Below are 21,226 nucleotides of genomic sequence, written 5' to 3'. Positions count from 1 at the left end.
GTAGCCCACGTCAGAGCCAAGCGCGTTTCACAAGTCAAAGACATTCCGCTTAAAATGTGGAATGAGAGTGACTGCATGCCTATGGGAATGATTTTTCTGTTCAGCTCCATGTGTCAAGCAGCTCTGACGCAGTGACAGCTTTTAGTCAACATTTTTTTGGTTTACTGCACACATCCACATATGCTTGCTAGAAGAAATAAGTAATTTTTCTTGTAAATTATGCTGCACGTTGGCAACATGATTTCGTATGTGTTATTTTTCAGGCAGACTTTCTCTCAATCATGGTTTACATTACAGTTGCGCTGTGACTTTTGATAGCAATGAAGTATTCTAATTGGAGAGGTATTACCGTAAAATCTGAAAGGGCAAGATCATTTTTGAGAAGTGTTCACTTGCTCTCAATCGAAAATGCACCTGGGACCAGACTATACCTACGCACATAGAAATAGCTTGTTCACTGCATATAAGCGCTATAAAACCTGAGTACATGCAAAAACTAGTGATCTTCCTTTTTTCTCATAGCTTTCGTTGCACTGCTTCCTGAAACGATAGCATTGCAGCAAGGTGTCTTCTGTTATTTGCAAGCATGCAGCCGTCATTTCCCTTTACGTACATGTTCAGAACTACAGAATATTTCACTGTGCAGCATAATGCGTGCATTCATGTTTGCAGCACTTACACTGGCGCGAACAGGAGCAGCCTCGTACCACACATAATCTCAAGTGATCGGTTCACTAGTTATGAAGGCATGAACTGCGGTCTTGTTCAGAGCGTAGTGCACTATAATACATTTCTCAGAATGCGTGGACTCTGACGAGAACTGCCAGCGCATGCAACACGAGTTTACTTACGCTCTACTGTGCACCCTTCAAGCCTGTCGGTTGTCTGTTTTGGGCATTCTGATGCGAGTCACTGGAATTTCACTGCCGCCACCAACTCCTTCGCGTTGATTCACGTTGGTGGTGTGGGACCACAATGCAACAGAAACTACCAGCCTTCTTTCTGTAGGGGCGCAATCACAAACGCGAGACGTTTCGCACACAAAGTAAGATACTGGGCAAGTGCAGCCTTACCGGCACCTGAAAGGAAGCGGAGGAAATGTATACCCCCAAATCTTTCGGCCAGGAGAGAAAAAAGCACTAGTGTTCAAGGTGGAACTTTACCAGCTGACCTGTATCGTCGGTAAAGTTTTCGTTCCTCGCATTCAGTGTCACTGCCCGAATTTCGTTGTGCGTGTTGTTTCCTAGCAATGCAAAGTCACCCCCTTGAAATACGTTGCCTACACGTATTGCTGGGTAATTTGTGCTCTGTGTCAATCAACGCCCTTATATGGGACTTGATGGCCGCGCCGAAACTCTGTAAAGTTGCGCTTGATTAATTCTCGAAAGGCAACGCCGCTCCCAGTGCATCCTTGACAACTGGGGAAAAAGCTACAGCAGCCGAAGAAGCAATCACAGTTGTAGTTCTGCACTGCCTGAATACGACTTTTGTGCCAAAGAAACTCCAGAAAACTGATCGGAGCATGATCCATGCATGGAAATCGCGATTCCTGAGAGCGACATTGGTCTTTACGTGCTTAACGGGCCAAGATGCCAGGAGTTGGAGCACCACAAAACTAGACGACATTTGTTAATGATGCCACGGAAATCAGGTGCAAACTACAGCTTTCTTTCAGTTAGTAAGCACAAACTGAAGTTACAACCTCGCTGGTGAGAAATGTTTTTCAGGCTGGTTTATTCCAATTATCAAGAGGGAGCTTTCTGCAAGGCGTGTGCTTTTTGGAAAAGAAAATTCAGACGAGGGGCTCACGAAGTTTTTAGTGCCTTGGTCCTCTCTTGGTTCACACGTTGGAAGAACGCACTGGAAAATTTCAGATGCCACGATGAGTGGGAGTATACCACGAGAACACTGCTGTATACACGACGAATTTTCTAGAAGCACCCAAAACCCAGTCAATCATTGGAAAGATTGAGTCATCAGCACAAGCACACAAGGAATTAAACAAAAACAACTGATCTTCATCATAGACACTGTGAGCTTCTCTGGGTGACAATGTCATTATAAGAGACAATTAGGAGAACCACAAAATGATTATGAGAGATGCCATAGTGGGGCGCTTGAGAAATTTCACCACTTTGGGTCTTCAACGTCCACCTAAATCGAAACGCACAGGCCTCGAGCATTTTTGCGTACATCGAAAATACGACAGGGATTCGATTCTATGACCGGCAGGTCAGCAATGGAGCACTATAACCACTGGACAGTTGTGGCGGGTAGTAAAAAAGACGGTTTTGGTAAAATCTACACGCGCTACTTTTCGTCCAGCTGTATGGGCGCAAGTTCAACGGCTTGAGATATATTGCTGGACATCACTTTCACACCATAACAGAGTGATTCCGTTCTCTCCCGTTGTCTAATCCTTGCTTTTCGGTGTCACTTTTCACTTGCAGACATGGTTCGCAGATACAAAAGGTGTGAACGGCAATGCAACAACCTATGTTTGCATGTAACATTTCTCATAAATTTCTTGGTAACATATGTGGCATATAATATTGCCGCGAACCATGCATTGGGTTTGTTTATTTGTGTTTTGCTTTTTCGGCCTGGCTGCACCGGCCTGTGCTATCACTGTTGGCTGTGTGTCAAGCACGTATTCTGTTCTTTGTGCGCGGCATGTATTATCTCTTGTGGTAGGGACAGCGTTTCGAACAAACGTGAACTGTCTAGCATAATCTCAGTTCTTCTAAAGTGTTCTCGATACAATTCGACTATTCGAGAAACTCTCGCATCGAGGGATATAAATTCCCGCACAGCCGATGTCGCGACATTTCGATCGGCGGCGCTCACTAGCGTACACGTCGTTTTGCTGACCGCTGCTTCGCCGCCTGTGTATTCTTTCAGTTGTTAAGAAAGCACAAGTTCGCTCCAATAAACTGGTTTTCCTTATAGACAACTGCGTCGTCCTTTGCTGCGTGACATCTGGTGGAGGTGCGGGGTACATGAACCCTAAGCCATTGCCAAGCCGACAAGCAAGCCCAACTCGTGTCAGCCGCCGACAGCAAGGCCTTCAGCCAGAGTTTGGACTGCTCCCGGATAAAAAGAAGAAAGAAGACTTAAAAACCACGATGCTCAACGCAGGCACCATGACCAGCGCTACCAACCCTCGCGTCGTTCTGCAACAACCTCGTGAGCCCCCATCATTCCGAGGATCTCCTGGTGAAGACCCGGAAGAGTGGCTGGAGAAGCTGGAGCGCACCCGCATCTTTAACAGGTGGAATGACGAAGAAACGTTTCGTCATGTCTTCTTCTATTTGGAGGATGCAGCTCGAACGAGGTTTGAGAACCATGAAGGCTCCCTAACCGACTGGACTGTCTTTAAGAGCGAATTCCTCAAAACATTCGCTACGATTGTGCAGAAAGAACGAGCCGCCCTTTTGTTGGAGACGCGAATGCAACACCCTAATGAAAGTGTTGTACTGTTCGCTGAGGAGATAAAGATGCTGTTCTGGAAAGCTGACCCCGAAATGGCAGAAGAAAAGAAGGTGCGCTTTCTGATGCAGGGAGTTAAACAAGAGCTCTTCGCTGGACTCATCCGCAACCCCCCTAAGGCTGTCGCTGAGTTCGTCACCGAGGCTTCGATGATCGAGAGGACCTTGGATATGCGTTCGCGGCACTACGATAGACCACTCAACACCGTTTCGGTGAACCCGGTAAACGCCCCTGGATTGGCGACGGAAGACTTGCGGGAGACCATCCGCGCCGTCGTTTGCGAGGAACTAAGGAAATTGTTCCCAGCAACGCCGCAGCCCCAAGTCGCCTCCCTCACTGACGTCGTCCGCGAGGAGGTTCAGCAAGCACTGGGGAATTCTACGCGGTCGGAAGCATCTTACGAACCACAAGCGATGACCTACTCCGCTGCTGTTCGTCGACCCCGACCCGTCCCAACCCGTTATCAAGAGACCCCGCCGTACCGCCGCCCAATGTCGCCCGCCCGACCCCCTGTAACCCGAAACCAGGCGCCCAGAAAGACCGAGGCGTGGCAAACGCCAGATAATCGTCCACTGTGCTACCCCTGCAGAGACGCCGACCACGTCTACCGCCGCTGCCCGTACAAGAGACTGGGTTTGCGTGGGTTCTCCGTCGACGCACCCCGCCCGCAAGCCGGCCAGCGCCCATTTGAGATCGAAGAATACCTGTCGAACACCAGCCGTGGACCATCCCGTTTCAACCGTTCGTCGTCGCCCTACCCGTACCAATCCCCCAACCGTCCCAGCAATGCTGACTTCGCCCGTGGAAGGTCCCCCAGCCCACGAGGGGGAAACTAAAAGCAGCAACTTCTGGAGGTGAAGTTGCACAACGGCAAAAAAATGAAAACCCTCCAACGACGCAAGACCGTGATTCACGACATGCCCTCATCCCGACGACCCGACGAGACCCTGACGAGACCCCCGAAAACGACGACAGCTATGCTGTCGTCGTTTTCGTACCTGAAATGACGAAGCCTGCTGCTGAGAAGACGACGATGACGACGCATAGTGCCCGACCATCAACACGCGCAAGCCGGGATATGACGCCCCGATGCACCTGAAATTCGAGGAAAGCGGCATCCGACGTCCAGTTGTCCATCGACGGCCTTGACGTAGTCGCCCTCATCGACACGAGAGCCGACTACTCGGTCATGAGCGGGTCATTCCGTCCTAGCTAAAGAAAGTTACGACCAGATTGGACGGTCCGCACATACGCACAGCAGGAGGCCACCTCGTGACCCCAAGTGGAATGTGCACATCGCGCGTCATCATAGACGGCACTACGTACCCTGTGGAGTTCGTCATTTTGCCTAACTGCTCCCGCGACGTAATTCTCGAATTGGACTTTTTGGCGGACAATGGCGCAATAATTGATCTGCAGACCAGGTCGATAACGTTTTCTTCCGATCACTCCACGACGCCGCAGCCGAACCTCGAACACCGTGCTGCTGTAAGGATCGCCGACGATCACGTCATCCTGCCACCCCACGCAAGCTTGATGATCGCCGTCTATTGTGAAGGTGCTGCTCCTGACGTCGACGCTATCGTGGAGACTGACGCTATTGAGGAGACCAAAGGTTGCTTCTGGACCGCAGTGTGTCTGTCGCAAGAGGCATTGCTCGGTTTAAGCAACGCAGATCCCACGTTTTGGTCACCAATTTCACCGAGGAGTACCAGCATCTAAACAAGGGCGCTGCAATTGCGTTCCTCGAAGAAACCCAAGAAGCGAGTCAAGTGATCGGGGTCGCCACCTTTGAACGCGCACGCTCAGATGCTTCCAGGCTGCCACATCCTTTCGACGTGAAACCCGGCGCTGTCGCAAGAAAATCGGGACAGATTACTGGAGGTGCTCTATCGCTACAGCGAGTGTTTTTCCTCGAACTCGAAGTTACGTCAGACACCTTTGGCGAAGCACCGGATAATAACCGAAGATGGAGCCCGACCTACCAGACAGTCACCGTACCACGTTTCTTCACACGAGCGCGAAGCCATCCGAACTCAAGTAGATGACATGCTCAGCGACGACATAATACAGCCATCGAAAAGTCAGTGGGCTGCGCCGGTTGTACTCGTGAAGAAAAAAGATGGCAATTTAAGATTCTGCGTTGACTACCGGAGACTAAACAAAATCACCAAAAAGGACGTGTACCCCCTGCCACGAATCGACGACGCCCTCGACCACCTCTGCCACGCCAAGTATTTCTCATCCATGGATCTCAAGACCGGCTACTGGCAAATTGAAGTGGACGAGAGAGACCGAGAGAAGACTGCATTTATAACCCCGGACGGTCTATACGAGTTTAAGGTGATGCCGTTTGGGCTGTGCACAGCGCCCGCAACGTTTCAGAGAGTCATGGACACTGTGCTAGCAGGCCTGAAGTGGCACACTTGCCTCGTATACCTCGACGACGTTGTCGTATTCGCCCGGACTTTCGACGAACACCTCACAAGGTTGGAATCTGTACTCGAGGCCATTCGTACATCGGGGTTAACGCTGAAGCCTGAGAAGTGCCGTTTCGCGTACGAGGAACTCAAGTTCTTGGGTCACGTCGTGAACGCCGCGGGAGTCCTACCTGACCCGGTAAAAACATCAGCCATTGCGAACTTCCCAAGGCCGGAAGATAAGAAGGGTCTGCGAAGGTTTCTCGGACTGTGCGCATACTACCGGCGCTTCGTCGCAAACTTCGCACCTATTGCAGAGCCACTCACGTGCCTGACGAAAGAAAGCACCCCTTTCAGCTGAGAAAATGACCAAGAAAAGGCATTCTGCGAGCTGCAACAACGCCTGCAAAACCTGCCCGTGCTCGCTCATTTCGACGAAAATGCCGAAACGGAAACGCACACGGACGCCAGTGATATCGGTTTGGGTGCCGTCCTCGTCCAAAAGCAAAGCGGTTGCGAAAAGGTAATCGTCTATGCAAGCCGTGGTCTGTCGAAGGAGGAGAGAAACTACTCTGCTTCCGAGAAAGAGTGCCTGGCTGTCATATGGGCCATTTCAAAATTTCGCCCATACGTCTATGGTAGACCGTTTAAGGTTGTGACAGACCATCATACGCTGTGTTGGCTCGCCAATTTGAAGGGCCCCTCTAGCCGTCTTGGGCGGTGGAGCTTGCGCCTGCAAGAGTTCGACGTTACAATAGTCTACAAATCCGGCAGGAAACACTCCGATGCCGACTGCCTGTCCCGCGCCCCCGTCGACCCACCACCACAGGACTCCGATGAAGACAGCGCGTTCTTCGCAGTCGTGACAGAAAGCGACCTAGCCGCCCAGCAGCGTGCCGACCCTGACCTTCGCGCCATGATCAACTACCTGGAAGGACGCAACGTCTCTGTGCCTAGGGCGTTCAAGCGCAACTTACCAGCGTTCAGCCTCAAAAACTCCATCCTAGTGAAGAATTCCAACCCCGGAACGAGAACGAATTATCTACTTGTCATCCCCGCAGACCTTCGTGACGGAATTTTGGAAGCGTGCCACGACGACCCGTCTTACGGACATCTCGGAACAGCTCGCACGATTACAAAAATCAAGGCGAAATACTTCTGGCCCCGCCTTACATCCGATGTCACCCACTACGTCCGGAGCTGGCGTGACTGCCAGTGATGAAAAACACCACCGATAAGACCCGCCAGACTTCTGCAGCCGATCGCCGTACCAACGAGGCCCTTCCAACAGATCGGAATGGACCTTCTGGGCCCGTTCCCTACATCCCGATTCGCGAACAAATGGATTGTCGTAGCGACAGACTACATGACGCGCTACGCAGAGACCACCGCTCTTCCGAGGAGAACTGCACAAAAAGTTGCAAAGTTCTTTATTAACCAAGTTGTGCTGCGACATGGAGCCCCTGAGGTCCTAATCACGGACCGCGGAACGGCCTTCACTGCGGAGCTCATGCAAGGAATCTTATGCTACAGCAACACAGATCACCGAAGAACGACGGTGTACCACCCCCAAACGAACGAACGAACGGAACGGCTGAATGAGACAATCGCGGATATGCTGTCTATGTACGTCGACGTTGAACATAAGACGTGGGACGAAGTCCTCCCGTACGTCACGTTTGCGTATAACACGGCTATTCAAGAAACCACGCAGATGACACCGTTCGAGCTCGTCTACGGAAGACGGCCGACTACGATGCTCGACGCCATGCTTCCGCACGTAGAAGACGACGACCTCAATGCCGACGTCCAAGGATACCTCCAACATGCGGAGGAGGCCCGCCAGCTCGCTCGAGTTCGTATAATGGACCAGCAACTGGTGGATGCCGGACGCTACAATCTCCAAGGCAGAGACGCCGAGTACCATCCTGAAGATCGTGTGTGGGTTTGGACTCCCATTCGACGACGTGGACTCAGTGAGAAACTTCTACGACGCTATTTCGGACCCTACTGGATTCTACGACGTGTTGGCGAAGTAACGTACGAAGTGATCCCCGATGGTGACTCCCGTACATCACGACGACGCACGCGGCCCGAAGTCGTCCATGTGGTTCGCTTAAAACCTTTCTGCAGACAGTGACGAACTTTTATTTTAATTTGTTTGGACTGTCCCTTATGTTAGCATCGGGTCGATGCACTCTTAGAGGGGGGGTAATGCAGCGAACCATGCATTGGGTTTATTTATTTGTGTTTTGCTTTTTCGGCCTGGCTGCGCCGGCCTGTGCTATCACTGTTGGCTGTGTGTCAAGCACGTATTCTGTTCTTTGTGCGCGGCATGTATTATCTCTTGAGGGACAGCGTTTCAAACAAACGTGAACCGTCTAGCATAATCTCAGTTCTTCTAAAGTGTTCTCGATACAATTCGACTATTCGAGAAACCCTCGCGCCGAGGGATATAAATTCCCGCACAGCCGATGTCGCGACATTTCGATCGCCGGCGCTCACTACCGTGCACGTCGTTTTGCCGACCGCTGCTTCGCCGCCAGTGTATTCTTTCAGTTGTTAGGGGAGCACAAGTTCGCTCCAATAAACTTGTTTTCCTTATAGACAACTGCATCGTCCTTTGCTGCGTGACAATATGACATGTAATGCGCAGAATAATCTTTGTATCAGTTGAAAAATATAATCAACAGTATTCTAATGTGTCATTCATCAGTTTGCTGCGTGAAACATTGCTTGCACAAAGTTTATTTCAGTTATTCTGAAAAATAATGGCTACTATATATGAGTATTGTTCTTAATTTTACATATTATGTCTATGTCCAACCGTGTTTCATCGTTTTGTGCGTATCTTGTTGTGCTTTATGTTGGTAGTTACTGAAATCGCTCGGCGGACCCTTCCAGTCATGTCAATGTGAAGGCTCCACAGCGGTTACTAGTGGCTAAGGTACTGGGCGGCTGACTCGCAGGTCACGGGATCGAATCACGGCTGCGAAGGCTGCATTTTTTATGGATGCAAATATGCTGTAGGCCCGTGTGCTCAAATTCGGTTGTGGGTGCTTGGTAAAAAAACCCCAGGGGGTCGAAATTTTCGGAGCTCTCCACTACGGCGTCTCTCGTACTCATATGGTGCTTTTGGGACTTTAGATCCCACATATCAATTGTCAATCATGTCAATGTAAAGGGACAATTAGGTGAAGCAAATTAATATAAATACTTCTAATTTGTCATATATTTGTTTCTTATTCTTACGGTGTTTGCCACACTGCTGGACAATAAAAGTGCTCACAACAACTGGCCACCCTACATTTTTCATTATGCTACTTCAAGTTTATGATCATCTTTCTTTTTATCAGCCTGAGTTACATTATGAGTTTACCTTGTAGGCCTTTCTAAGGTTGTGATTGACCTGCAAGTTTGCCTGTGTTGCACCTTCTCACTAGACAACACTTTGGAGTGCCTTTAGCAGTTAGAGCATAGTTAAGATATGTATCAATATATTGTACACTCTCACACTAGCTAAGTTCGCTGGATAAGCCAAGTATTCTGTCACGCGCGCGAATGTGTGTGTGAAAAGTGGGTGGATGTTCACGTGCATGCATGTTGTGTGTGTGTATGTGTGTATAGATGTTAGCAGAACCTGCAAAAGTTCAATAGAAATGTTATTCTCTGGCTTGAATATGTGTTAGCACCCGTATGAAGAGTCACACTGTAATATGCTTGAACGTGGCCTATCAGACGAACTGTGTCTGGTTTTTACCATCAAAACTAACCTCTGCCTACTGAAAATGACCGTAGTAATCGACTCCAGCGAGATCTGTTCTGGCAGTACAAGTATATGACCACTGCTGCAACAATAATCCCATCGCCGAACCAACTTAAAACGCTCGCAGCCAAGATTCCTGCCCGAAATCTCACAGAGTGTCAAAGCCTTGACAAACAGCGTGACTCATTTTTCTCTATGTAGAATGATAAAATGATATTGCTTTAGCGCAGCTCGGTTTGAGCGTAAAGAAAAGATGCTATACAGTCAAAAAGGGGAAAAAAACAGGCAACAGTGTGAGTGTCTGAGTGAGTTCAGCAGTGTGTGTGTGTGCGTGTTCCCCCCTTCTTGACTGTATAGCTTATTTTCTTCACGTTCACATCGAGCTGCACCAAAGCAATATCATTTTATCATGCACGGCTCGCCCAGTCAGCAGTACTTGCCGTAAGTAGACGTTTTTTTCTGTAAAAGCGCCCAGGAAGGATTTGTGATAGTAGCACCGCTTAGTTTCTAAAGCATGTCAATGTGAAGCAACAAAAAAAAAGGTTAATAAGCGAGAGGGGGGGGGGTTTGTTGCGCAAAAAGTTTTGGGAGGGAAGTTGAACCCCCCCCCCCCTTCGCTACGCCACTGGTAGCAGGATGTGACTTTCAGTAGTGAAGACCACCTGAAAGACACACTACATTTTAAAATTCACTAATTTACTATACTTGGAGCATATACGCTACTGTAAAAAAATTTTAAATTTAAGAAATGATGAGCCAATGTGAGAATATGTTCAGTTGACCTTGAAGTAGGGCTTCACGGCAATACAGATTTTCTTTAGACAACTGTTTTCATAGCTTAGCACCCCTCTAGTACAGTGAAACCATCTTTACAGAGGATTTTATGCTGATTACTATGCAGTTTTTCATTCACTTCGAATACTTTGAAATTTTCAATATTTCAAATTCAAACTCAAGAGAATTTGAATACTGTGTTATTCATCGAAATATTCAAACATTTAAAGAATTTTAATATTCGCACACGCCTGTGAAAATGAATTCTTAAGGGTGCCAGTAGTATGGTTTCCTTTTTTTGGGGTGGGAGGGGGGTACCTTTTGTTCAGTTAATTTAACAGCATTGTCTAAATTTATTTGTGCCCATCGCAGCAAACAGCACTGCTACAGGACATGCTGAGTGCCCAGCAGCGGATCGCTCAGGCAGCTGAGCGACAGGCACAGGCTGCGGAGGAACAGAGCCACGCGCTATCACAGCTGGCACTTTTTCTAATTGAAAATCATCGTTCAAACAAAAACAGTGGTGCGAACCTCTCCTCGTCGGGGGTGGATGACTGTTCTTGTTCAGAGTCTGCCACAACGCTCTCCATCACTCCAGAGATCTTGCAAGTGGAACACTCGACGTAAACTGTGTTCTGAACACCATCGCCATGACACAAACAAGCTCGCAGCTGTCTCATTGTGATGTGCTGCTGTGCAGTGCCAGTGTGTGCCTGTTGTCTGACCCCATATGCCAAGTGACAGTTGTGGTAATAGCATCTGTAAAACTTAGTTGAATCACTTGTGTTATCAGAGAGGTAGCACATTACTATGATGGACCTCATGTGTGAGGCTTGCAAAATGAACTCAGTTTCTGTTATTGAGCCACAGTTGATTCTGTTAAGACTGTCATGTGTTAATGATTTGATCAGTTGGTCTGCTTTGATCAGTTGATCTGTTTGATTGCTTGATCGACCGATTGATCTGCTATGTTACTGGGACATGAACGAGGAGTGCTAAATTGGTTAGAAAATGTATTCTTCATTTTGATGTGGTGTAAAAAAAGACTGTCATGTGTTAATGGTTTGATCAATTGGTCTGCTATGATCGGTCCATCTGTTTGATTGCTTGATCGACTGGTTGGTCTGCTATGTTAAAGGGACATGAATGAGCAGTGCTAACTTGGTTGGAAAATGTATTCTTCACATTGATGTGGTGCAAACAATTTAAAAGCAGGGTCTTTCTTTTTTTTTATTTTATACCCGAGAGAAAGTTCCTGTTTGGACCATTTATCTTGATAATCATTGTACGGGCACCTTAAGGTCCATTTGTGTCACACTTCCTTCAATACATGTTGAGGCATCCTGTGACTTGGGAGCTGCGACGATACAAAAAGGGTGTTGTTTGCCCGGTGCATCCCTGTTGTAGGAGGTTACCTGTTGAACTTTTCAGGCACACTGCAGTTCAGATACTGGCAGCATAGAACATTTCTTTTTGACACGAGTAATTAATCTTAGGCACAAAGCGAAAAGCGATTTTGTTGAATAATTTTTAATCAGGTTTGAGTTGTATATATCACATATCATAAAAAAAAAATTACGCCATCTCGCGCTAAAGGGTAGCATTGGTATATGAGAAGCTGTGGGCACTATCACTTACACTGACGAGGACATTAACGCTCACCACGGCGTTGTGCAGGAGAGAAACTTAAGGAGGCGCAAATCACGCAGAGATGGGTCCAGTGTTTCCTACTAGAACATTCCTATTGATGCTAATAGGCAGTGAGATACAGAAGACTCTAATTGGACCCAGAGACCCTCAGTCCGCTTTTAGCTAATGTGCACGCTGCGGATTTTCATTGTTCAACGCACAGGAGAAATCTCCCACTGGCACTACCTTGGAAGTCAAGATTCAATGGCTATATTTACGCGGTGGCCAGTGAACGATCGTGCAGCGTGAGCAGTCTCTTTTTTCAATCAAGAGACTCGCTAGCAGACACTTACTGCATTGACATTGCGAGGCAAGAGACTGGAGCGGATGCGCATGCTCTGTAAGGGTGGTCACACCACACACCGGATCGATCTTGGCCTTAAGCTGCTTCACATCTGAAATGAGCATACTTGCCATGACCCAATGGAACTGGGCAATATTTTCTTTAGTTGAAGCAAAGAATGTCCAGCTGTCACTATTCTTGGTTCAGAGGAAAATGGAAGTAACATTCACTAGTATGGGAATTTGACTTTCTGTAGTATGCAAGAGATGCCCTGTGAAACACGTTACGTTTTAAAATTTACTGTTCTTAGACTATATTTGCCCGAATACCCAACATTTAAAAGCCCAAAAGGTTATTTAATGTAAGAGCGATATGTTCATTTAACTTTGAAGTGAGGCTTTGCAGCAATCCAGATTTCCCCTGAATAGGTGTACAGTGGAATCTCGGTGATAAGATTACGGTTGGTGCGAGTTTCGCGATGAGGCGAATTTTAAGGTTGTTTTGGATGGACTACATTACACAAGATACAATCGAGCCCGCCTAAAACGAACCTGAGCCTGACGCAGCATCCGTTCGGTGTATCCCGAAGTTTGTAGTAAATGAAGCACAGCTTTTAAAAAACACAAAATTTTCCGGCCAAAAATATGCTCGAGCTTCGAAGAGCAGAAGCGATAAGGGCAGTCTAGAGTTTGTTTTCAACGGCAGCGGACTCTTCGTTGAGGCAATGGCATAAGCTGCATGAAGCACTGGCTCCAAAGTTTCGTCGTTCTCGCTATTTGATTCCTCCAAATAGTTCTTACCACTTACCGAATTCACAATGCCCTAATCCGTGCACGGTTCTGCAGTGTCGGCATCTTCATCAGCTGTAATTAAACCATCACAACAGATGTCCCACCCACGCTCCCAGGTCGAAGTCAACGACGCGCTGCCACAAATTGCCACCGCTGTTGTTCTGTTCGGAAGCTTCAGGCTCGGCATTGGGCCCGACGTCGTTGAAGTCAGCCTCGTGAAAACAGTTTCGCGCGCATGTAGCCATCACCGCCGCCTAAGAAACATTCACCACTTCCACAGCTGAATACCAGGACGCCCAAAGCGGCAAGTTGGCTACCAAGTGAACAACAGCTATGAGCAAGCGCTCCGCAATGCGGCACCTAACGCGCAGATTACACCCAAGCCAAGCGGTCACACTTTCATCGACATTTTGTTGAGCAGCAGGAAAAAGCATGCAAGGCCTCCCGTCCGCCATCCTGACCACACACACGCACACCAAGAGCGAGGAAGACGCGTACATGCAATGCACACGCCGAACCAAACGTGTGGTACAGATCTGGTGGGCCCGTTTCTAGTCAGAAAACAAAACTTCTGAATTCTAGTCTGTGTGGCTGGTGTCGTGGAGCGGTGGAGACTGGCGAAGGAGATGTGTCGAGAGGAGAGCCGATTTGCGAGAATGTGTGGTTGAAAGAAAGGAAAAAAGCACTATCTTCTGCAGCCCTTGCGGGAGCACGGCTCAGCGCCTTCCGATTTGCGAGAGAAGAGCAAGGAGAGGGGCACGGATAGAGTGAAGAGACGTGAGGATACAGCAGGGAGGTGACCTTGAAAACCAAAACACGCGGGAAGGAGGCAGTTCGAACAGCTTGCTTGAAAGGTCTGCGAAACGTGCAACTCGCGCATAGAATGCACGAGCAGGGGTCTAAGCACGGCCGCCTGGATCGGCACGCGAGGTGTTGTTTAAAAAATCGGCGGCCGTAGTCAAAGAATCATTTTGTTGCGCCGGCGGGTTCATGTGTTCCACCGACTTCGATATTTCGCGATTCGTTCCGCGCAAATTAACAGCTGTTTTTATGCTTCCGCACGTGTGCGGAGGGCATGCTGAGCCGAGTGCGAATAGAACGAGAACAGGTCCTAAATACAAAAAGAATTGCGAATTATCAGAATGGATAGCATAGCGTAAGTCGCGCGTGCACTGGAACAATACGATAAGACAAGACGCAGACGATCATATACAGACGACGTTGGCAAATAATCTGTTCACTCCATTCCAGGCCGGTGACGTCAGCGACAGTACCACTATCAGCGATCAAAAACAAAGGAGATGGCCGACCGGTCTTCGAAAGATGGGTGGCAGTGTGAAAACAAGGGCCACATCTGGCAATGTGGGGTGCTCAGAGTTGCGGGGGGGGGGGGGGGACAAAAAACGGAAGGGTGTGTAACAAAAAGCGGTCGGGGAGAGCGGCAACTAGAGGGGCGCGGTGGCAGGGTCGGCATTCAACAATAATAATTCATGGGCACCTTGCCGATGCCTCATCCGTGATCGAAAGTGGTTTCCCAGGAAGTCAGCAGAGTGCCAACCCCGTTCGCTGTAATCAATCGGCGGATCTCCGAGACCTTCGTTGTGAGTGCGATTTTGTGTCATTGAAACAATGTATATTTTCATGGTCATGCGGATGTTGCTCGTGCAAGCGAAACTTCATTTTAAGTGGGGCCTGTGGGCTCGACTGTACATCGTGATTGGGTGTTATGCGAACGGTTTCCCCAGCCAACTTGGATGATACGAAGGTGCGATTTACTGCACCACGCCAGCGGAGCAATGCGGTTTGTCTGTGGAAGGAAGGCCTGTTCACTCTTGGCCTCGAAGGGAGTGAATGCAAGAAAACTTGCCAGAATTTTTTTTGTATTAGTAGCCAAAAAACACACCGCGAGGCCGACGTGGAAAAATCAGTCTGAGACCAAATTTTCCGCGACGCGATAGCATATCGCCTTTTTGCTTCATGGTTTTGGCTTTACCATCTGCTCTGTTTCTCAAGCCACGTGATGTAAACAACCAGCCGCTAATTGAACACGGTGGCAAAGGCATTGGCGGTGGATCGCATCAGTGCTATCGCGGACTACCCGTACAACGCGTCAAAGCTCATGGCCTTGACAGGGACTCCTTCACTGACAGCCTGGTTTGGATTACGATCGATACGAACACCGTAAGTAGAAGAAGGTGCAGCAGCAGCGAGCAGCCGCTGCTAGGTCTGCTCGTGTCATTTCTGCAGCACTGGCGTATTTTCCGAAACAACGTTTGCTATTGATGTAAGCAGTTTTTTTTTTTTTCAGTCCTTTGCATGCATTTTAGAACTCGGTATGAACTTCAGTGCTCATGAAACGGGCAAAATGGTATGAATTCTCAAGCGGCGATGGTGGTGGCGGGGGTGGCATGTATACTAGGGACAGAACGAATGTCAACTCTTTCGATAGGGGACTAGCCTAGGGCTTAGCTGCCAGCGACCGTGTTCGCACTGCGTCCACGCGGCCGTGCCATGCTTGGTAAACCTGTTACGCCTAGCGCGTTTCACTCCAAATCTCAAGACTCTTACTATGAAAACAACTACGGCATTCACAAGCATTCCTGTGAACTCAAACAATTTCCCAACGCTATCTGACAAAAACGAGACAATGGATGCATCACAGTCTACGCTGTCGTCAGAATCGTTTACCCGACCTTGTGTCAACGACATGGCAGCGGGCTCTTCTACCGGCACCACCGAACTTCTCGACAACTCTCGACAAGAAAAATGCCGTGTAATACCAACACCAGGTGTCACTGAACAGACTGCACGGCAAACAAGTGAGTCGGCCCCGCTATACTGTTTTGATCAGGCAGCTAAACAAAGTGCATGTGACAGACATTCTGAAACAAGCCCTTACAGACACCATAGAGCAAAACGCTTCGTCAACTTTAATTGCAGAAATGTCAATTCCCCGCTTTCGCACAACCAGTTAATGCATACCGATTACACTTTGTTACGAAGGTCCTTTTCCCAAACTATGCACTTTCTCGCTCTTAGTGGCAACTGTCAATGGTACCGTGCAAGTGATTGATGTCGACACATCGCCTCTTCAGCCACATGCAGTCGGCAGCTCTCGTGGGGTAATAAAGATCAGACCCGGCCTAACAATCGAGTACATCAAAGCGCATTTGCGCTGTGAACAGGCAACAATCACCGATGTACGCATGCTCGGTAAAACACAGCTGCTGTTTTTGAAATTTGATACAGACTCCATACCGGAATGCTTGGTGTTTGAATATGAAGTCATCCGTGTTCACGAATATCGGCCTCGCCCGGTCGCATGCTACAACTGCTATCGTTTGGGCCATGTTGCCAAATACTGTTCTTTCCCGCCAGTATGCCAGGACTGTGGCAATGCTTCGCATGAGGTCGACGCAAACTCTATAGCAGTTTCCTCATTGCGTGGCTTGTGGAGCGTCCACACACATTTCACTCAGCCCTCACTGTCCTGAACAAAATATATCTGAATCAGCCCTTCCTCGCAACACTAATGATTCATCATCTACGGCATCTGCCACACAGCCTACACCTCCGACGCCTCGGAAAGTAACCTGGGCTCAAAAAGCTGCTTCTTCCGATCTGACTCGGCTGATCTACAGCCTTCGCCAAGAAGTGCAGGAATTACGGCAGAAAAATCAGAGACATCACGATCTCAGAGTCCCTCACGAGCTTTCGAAGAGAGCGGACGTGCGTTTCTTGCTCTCGCGTCTCTTGCGACTTTCCCGCTTCCTTTCGCGTAGGCTTTTTTCCAATGCTTTAGCGTTTCTCCCCGCGTTCCTGCCGTGCCCAGTCGCCCCCAACATGGAGTACATGGTTGAAAGAACCAGGATTTCGGCAGAAGAATGGTCGGATGGCTCTTGGCAGCCATCGCCCGGTTTTCGCACCCAGGAGAAGTGATGCCTCAAGATCCGCCAGGCAACACTGCACCTGAACGGCACCCAGCAAGTGATACCCCCACGTAACGACACGAAACCGCGCCCGCCGCCCCTGCGAAGATAGGATCCACTTCCTAGGATGCCGCCTGATGCCATCCACATCGTGGGACTGCCAAAAACTCTTGTCGACCTTACGAAGCTGCCGCCATGGCAACTGTATGAAGCCCTGCTGAAGGCCGCGTCACTACCGGACCAGCCACCAGCGTCCCGCGACAAAGTGCAGGTTCATCCCACAAACAACACCTTCATCCTCAGTGTGCGAGAACCGTCCGAGCACAAGCCTACCGTCGCATCACGTCACTGCAGATCGGAGTCCGGACCATCGAATTTCACGTTTACGCCCCACCACCCGACGATGCATTTAGTGGCATCATTTTCAACGCCTACTACAGCTTTACTGATGCAGAAATCTTGAAGGACTTGCAAGAGAGCAACCCAACTATGCCTGTCGAGGGTGGCCGTCACATGGGATGGACCAACCACATACTCGTCACCATGCTTGGAGATTGTTTGCCAAGATGAATCTTCTATCACGGCGTCTACATTCGCCTCTACCCCTTTTACCCAAGAGTAAAAGCGTGCTTTAACTGCCGCAAGGTGGGTCATCGAACTGACGTTCGCCCTCATCCAAAACGCAACCGCTGTGCGCGTTGTGGCGAGGAACACCCGCTGATTCCACAGGGCACCCAAATGACACGCCGTGTCTTCTGCATCGTTTGTAAGGGTGGTCATGCAATGAACAGTTGGAACTGCAAATACCGTTTCGTTAAGAAGTCTACCCCGTCCGGCTACGCACCAGCGCAAGCAGCCGACCAAGAGCCACAACCGCAGCAGCCACCAGTCCTTCGTACCAATCGCTCACCGTCCCAAGAGCAGTTGTACCAGTCTCTCGGCCAGCCGCAGCAGCAACGAACCGACCATTCTGGACCCCACAACCGTGGCTGGTCCCGGTCTAGGCCCTGGTCCAAGTCCAGGTAACGGTCTAAGTCCCGATCGCGGTCCCCTTCTGCTTGCTACCTCAAGTCGTCCTCATCGCCTCTCTCCTCCTCCCCTGGTTCGTCCCAGGGATTGTCACAGCCATCATTCGTGCTTGGTCCCAAGAAGCTTGCCTGGGCCTAAGGACCCTCAGTGTCGCTCAAAGCGTCACCATCCTTGTCGCAGGATCCACATGTGAGGAAGTTGGTCAGGGAGAACTTCTCACTTAAGGCACAACTTTCCTCGCAGTAGTCTCAGCTTTCTAAACTAATGTCCTAGATAGAAAACCTCACACAACACATCCAGTCATTAGAAGCAAAGCTAGACAAAACCCTTGAGCAACCAGTCGCAACTGCGTCGGAATCGATGGAGCCGTCTCTTCTCCAGCCCAGACGCAATCGCAGTCTGCGAGTAAGCGCAAAGCAAACACCTCCACCGCGTCGCTTCATGCTGAAACCAATATCGCTACGGCGGTCTCTAAAGCAGTATCTGCGACTCTCGCGACACTAGATGCGAAATTCGAAGTCCGTTTCAACACTGGAGCAAACCATTGCGGACACGAACACCTCACTGAACGCCCTGAAGAGGTATACGGAGGCCACCAATAATTCACTGAATGCTCTTAAAAATTACACAGAGTTCACCACTGCCGAAATCCATGCACAGCTCGAACGCCACGAACATTCGGCCAACCTGCCACGCTGCAGGCGGGCCCCAAGCCTGCAATGGCTTAATCATGGCGTGTCCCACACTGACCCTATAGCAGTGCTGCAAGGGGCACCATAAAAAACGGAGCCACCTGCAGCAGCTCGTACAGAAACTGCTAGCTGATCCGCAGGCCACGGAACCGGCCCCGGATGTTATCGCCTTGCAAGAGACGTCTACCCTCGCCCCCCTCCCCGGTACGTGGCCTATCATCAGCTTGATACGCATGCTTCCTTCCCCCTGCACATCCACGCTCGTTCACAGCAGCCTCACAGCTGTACAGCTTGAATTGGAAGCAACGAGCATCCAGCATACGATCGTAAAGATGCTACCACGCAAACACACAGGCAAGTCGCTATTCGTCCTGAATGTGTACAGTTCACCCCGTGAGAAAGCGACGGACTACTCTCGCCTCTTCACTAAGATGATCGCTCTCGCCGGAGACGCGCAGCTGCTCTTGCTCGGCATCTTTAACGCACGACATCCTGATTGGGGCTACACGCTCATGGATCCGAAAGGCAGAAAGCTATGGTCGTTAGCCTTACGCTACTTAACGATGCACAGCAGCGCCCACACGCATAGGCAACAGTGTGTGCCGTGACACATCGCCGGACCTAACACTGTGCAAGAACGTTACGCGTGCTACTTGGGAAAACGCGGGGCTTTTAGTGGGCAGCCACCACAACATCCTCGTGATAACCATTCAAACGTGCCTCAGCAAAAAGCTGAAACCCACTGCTCACATTACTTATCGGCTGAAATTCCGCCAGTTGCGTAAAGAACAAGCCTCCGACACCATTACGGACATCACTGACAACCTGTGAAGTGGAGACTACCACAGACTTGCCCACAATCGACTCTCGCCTCCTCCACATGTGGAAAGCACACGCTGGCCTCATGCGCAGGTGGCGCCGGCAGCGTCACAACAAAAATTTACGCCGCCCCATCGAAGCGCTAGCGCGTGAACTTGAGAACCACAGCCTCTCCCTCGCGAGCCAGCAGTGGGGTCAGCTGTATGACAGTCTCAACGGGCAGGTGAGCTGCAAGAGAACGTGGCACCTACTAGGGCACTTGCTCGGTCCCTGTGTGTCCAAGTCGTCTGCGCAAAAACAGCTTCACCGGCTGCTAGATTGTTACCGCGGCACGGACGCCGAGCTGCTCGAAGAGTTGGCTCGTCATTACGTGAATCTCGCCCCGCCAAACGCGCCACTGGAGCGCTTCGGAAATAGCCAAGGAAAGGATGTATGATAATACTCGGGGTAGTTCTCTACTGTTTGAGGCCAGGACGGGAGTATTGCGAACGAAGACATATGGGGCCAAATACGAAAGGGTAAACACCGTATGCAGAGCGTGTGGAGAGGAAGCAAAAACTGCCAAACACTTGATAATGTTCTATAAAGGGCTTCACCCTGTAGTTCAGGTTGATGGCGCACTTTTTTTCAAAGCACTGGGGTTTAGGGACAGTGAGGGTAAAATAGACTAAGCGGGTAGAATTAACTAGAAGGAGGTTATCTGATTGGTGGCTAAAGTCAAGGCACGAGTGAAAATTGAACCCTCCGCTGCAAAGTACGAATCCCCAACCTCACTATTTAAGGGAAAAAAATAACTCTAGTTTTTGGTTCATTAAGTATTACGGCTTGGTGGCGCTAGCCACCGCCCGATCTAAAGGGTACAGTGATATGCATCCATTCATCGTTCGCGCAGTTTATGTGGTGAACACGTAGACATGTGTAGTGTTTTCACGGTTTCTTGCGGTGTGAACCATTTTGTGAACCTCTGATGGGTAAAAAGTGCTTCCTCCCGCGTTGCACGTCCGGCTACAAGTCGTGTCAGGAGAAATACTCGCTGTTTTCTGCCCCGAAAGACGCCGAGCGTCTCGAGCTTTGGCGACATGCCATACCGAGGAAAGATCGCCCGCTACAACCAACAGACAGTGTTTGCGACAGACATTTCGAGTCTCATCTCGTGACTAAGACGTGGACTGCCCACTACAACGGCAATGTACTGACGAGCGTGCCACGACGAGCATCCCTGGCGTGTGACGCTGTTCCCACGGTATTTCCGATTGCCCGCCCTACCTCTCGAAGAGATCGACGACTCGGAAGCGGTCCGCTGAAAGGCAGCTTTTGGCGCCAGCGAAGCGAAAAGGCGCCCCTTCTAGCGTCAGCAACAACGACGACGACCCACCGAACTGTCACATGAGTTGCGATGAGATGCCTGCAGTCCAGGCAGGCATCGACATAGAATCTCCAAAAGCGCAGTCGGGATCAGAGGAAGCTCGTTGTTCGCCGTTCGAATTTGTTACTATTTCATGTTAGTGTGTGCAAATAAATTGTCAAGTGCAAGTTTTGTTGCAA

General features: G+C 49.6%; 1 protein-coding gene across 3 annotated transcripts in view; it reads left to right on the top strand.

The window, feature by feature from the left end:
* Window positions 1–21,226, top strand: part of LOC119166716 (uncharacterized) — a 178,329-nt gene that overhangs the window by 128,314 nt on the left and 28,789 nt on the right. For 2 of the 3 annotated variants that reach the window (XM_037418039.2, XM_037418040.2), the window contains exon 5: window positions 10,822–11,798. The exons of the other annotated variant lie outside the window; for it this stretch is intronic. In XM_037418039.2, coding sequence (XP_037273936.2) covers window positions 10,822–11,076 — 255 coding nt within the window. In that variant the 3' untranslated portion in view covers window positions 11,077–11,798. Of the gene's footprint in view, window positions 1–10,821; window positions 11,799–21,226 lie in introns of those variants that run through there. 3 annotated transcript variants of the gene reach the window in all.

Source organism: Rhipicephalus microplus, unplaced genomic scaffold (genome assembly GCF_043290135.1).
Source record: "Rhipicephalus microplus isolate Deutch F79 unplaced genomic scaffold, USDA_Rmic scaffold_12, whole genome shotgun sequence".
NCBI lineage: Eukaryota > Metazoa > Arthropoda > Arachnida > Ixodida > Ixodidae > Rhipicephalus > Rhipicephalus microplus.
The sequence above is the reverse complement of the archived record's forward strand: the minus strand, read 5'-3'. Positions and strand labels throughout refer to the sequence as shown.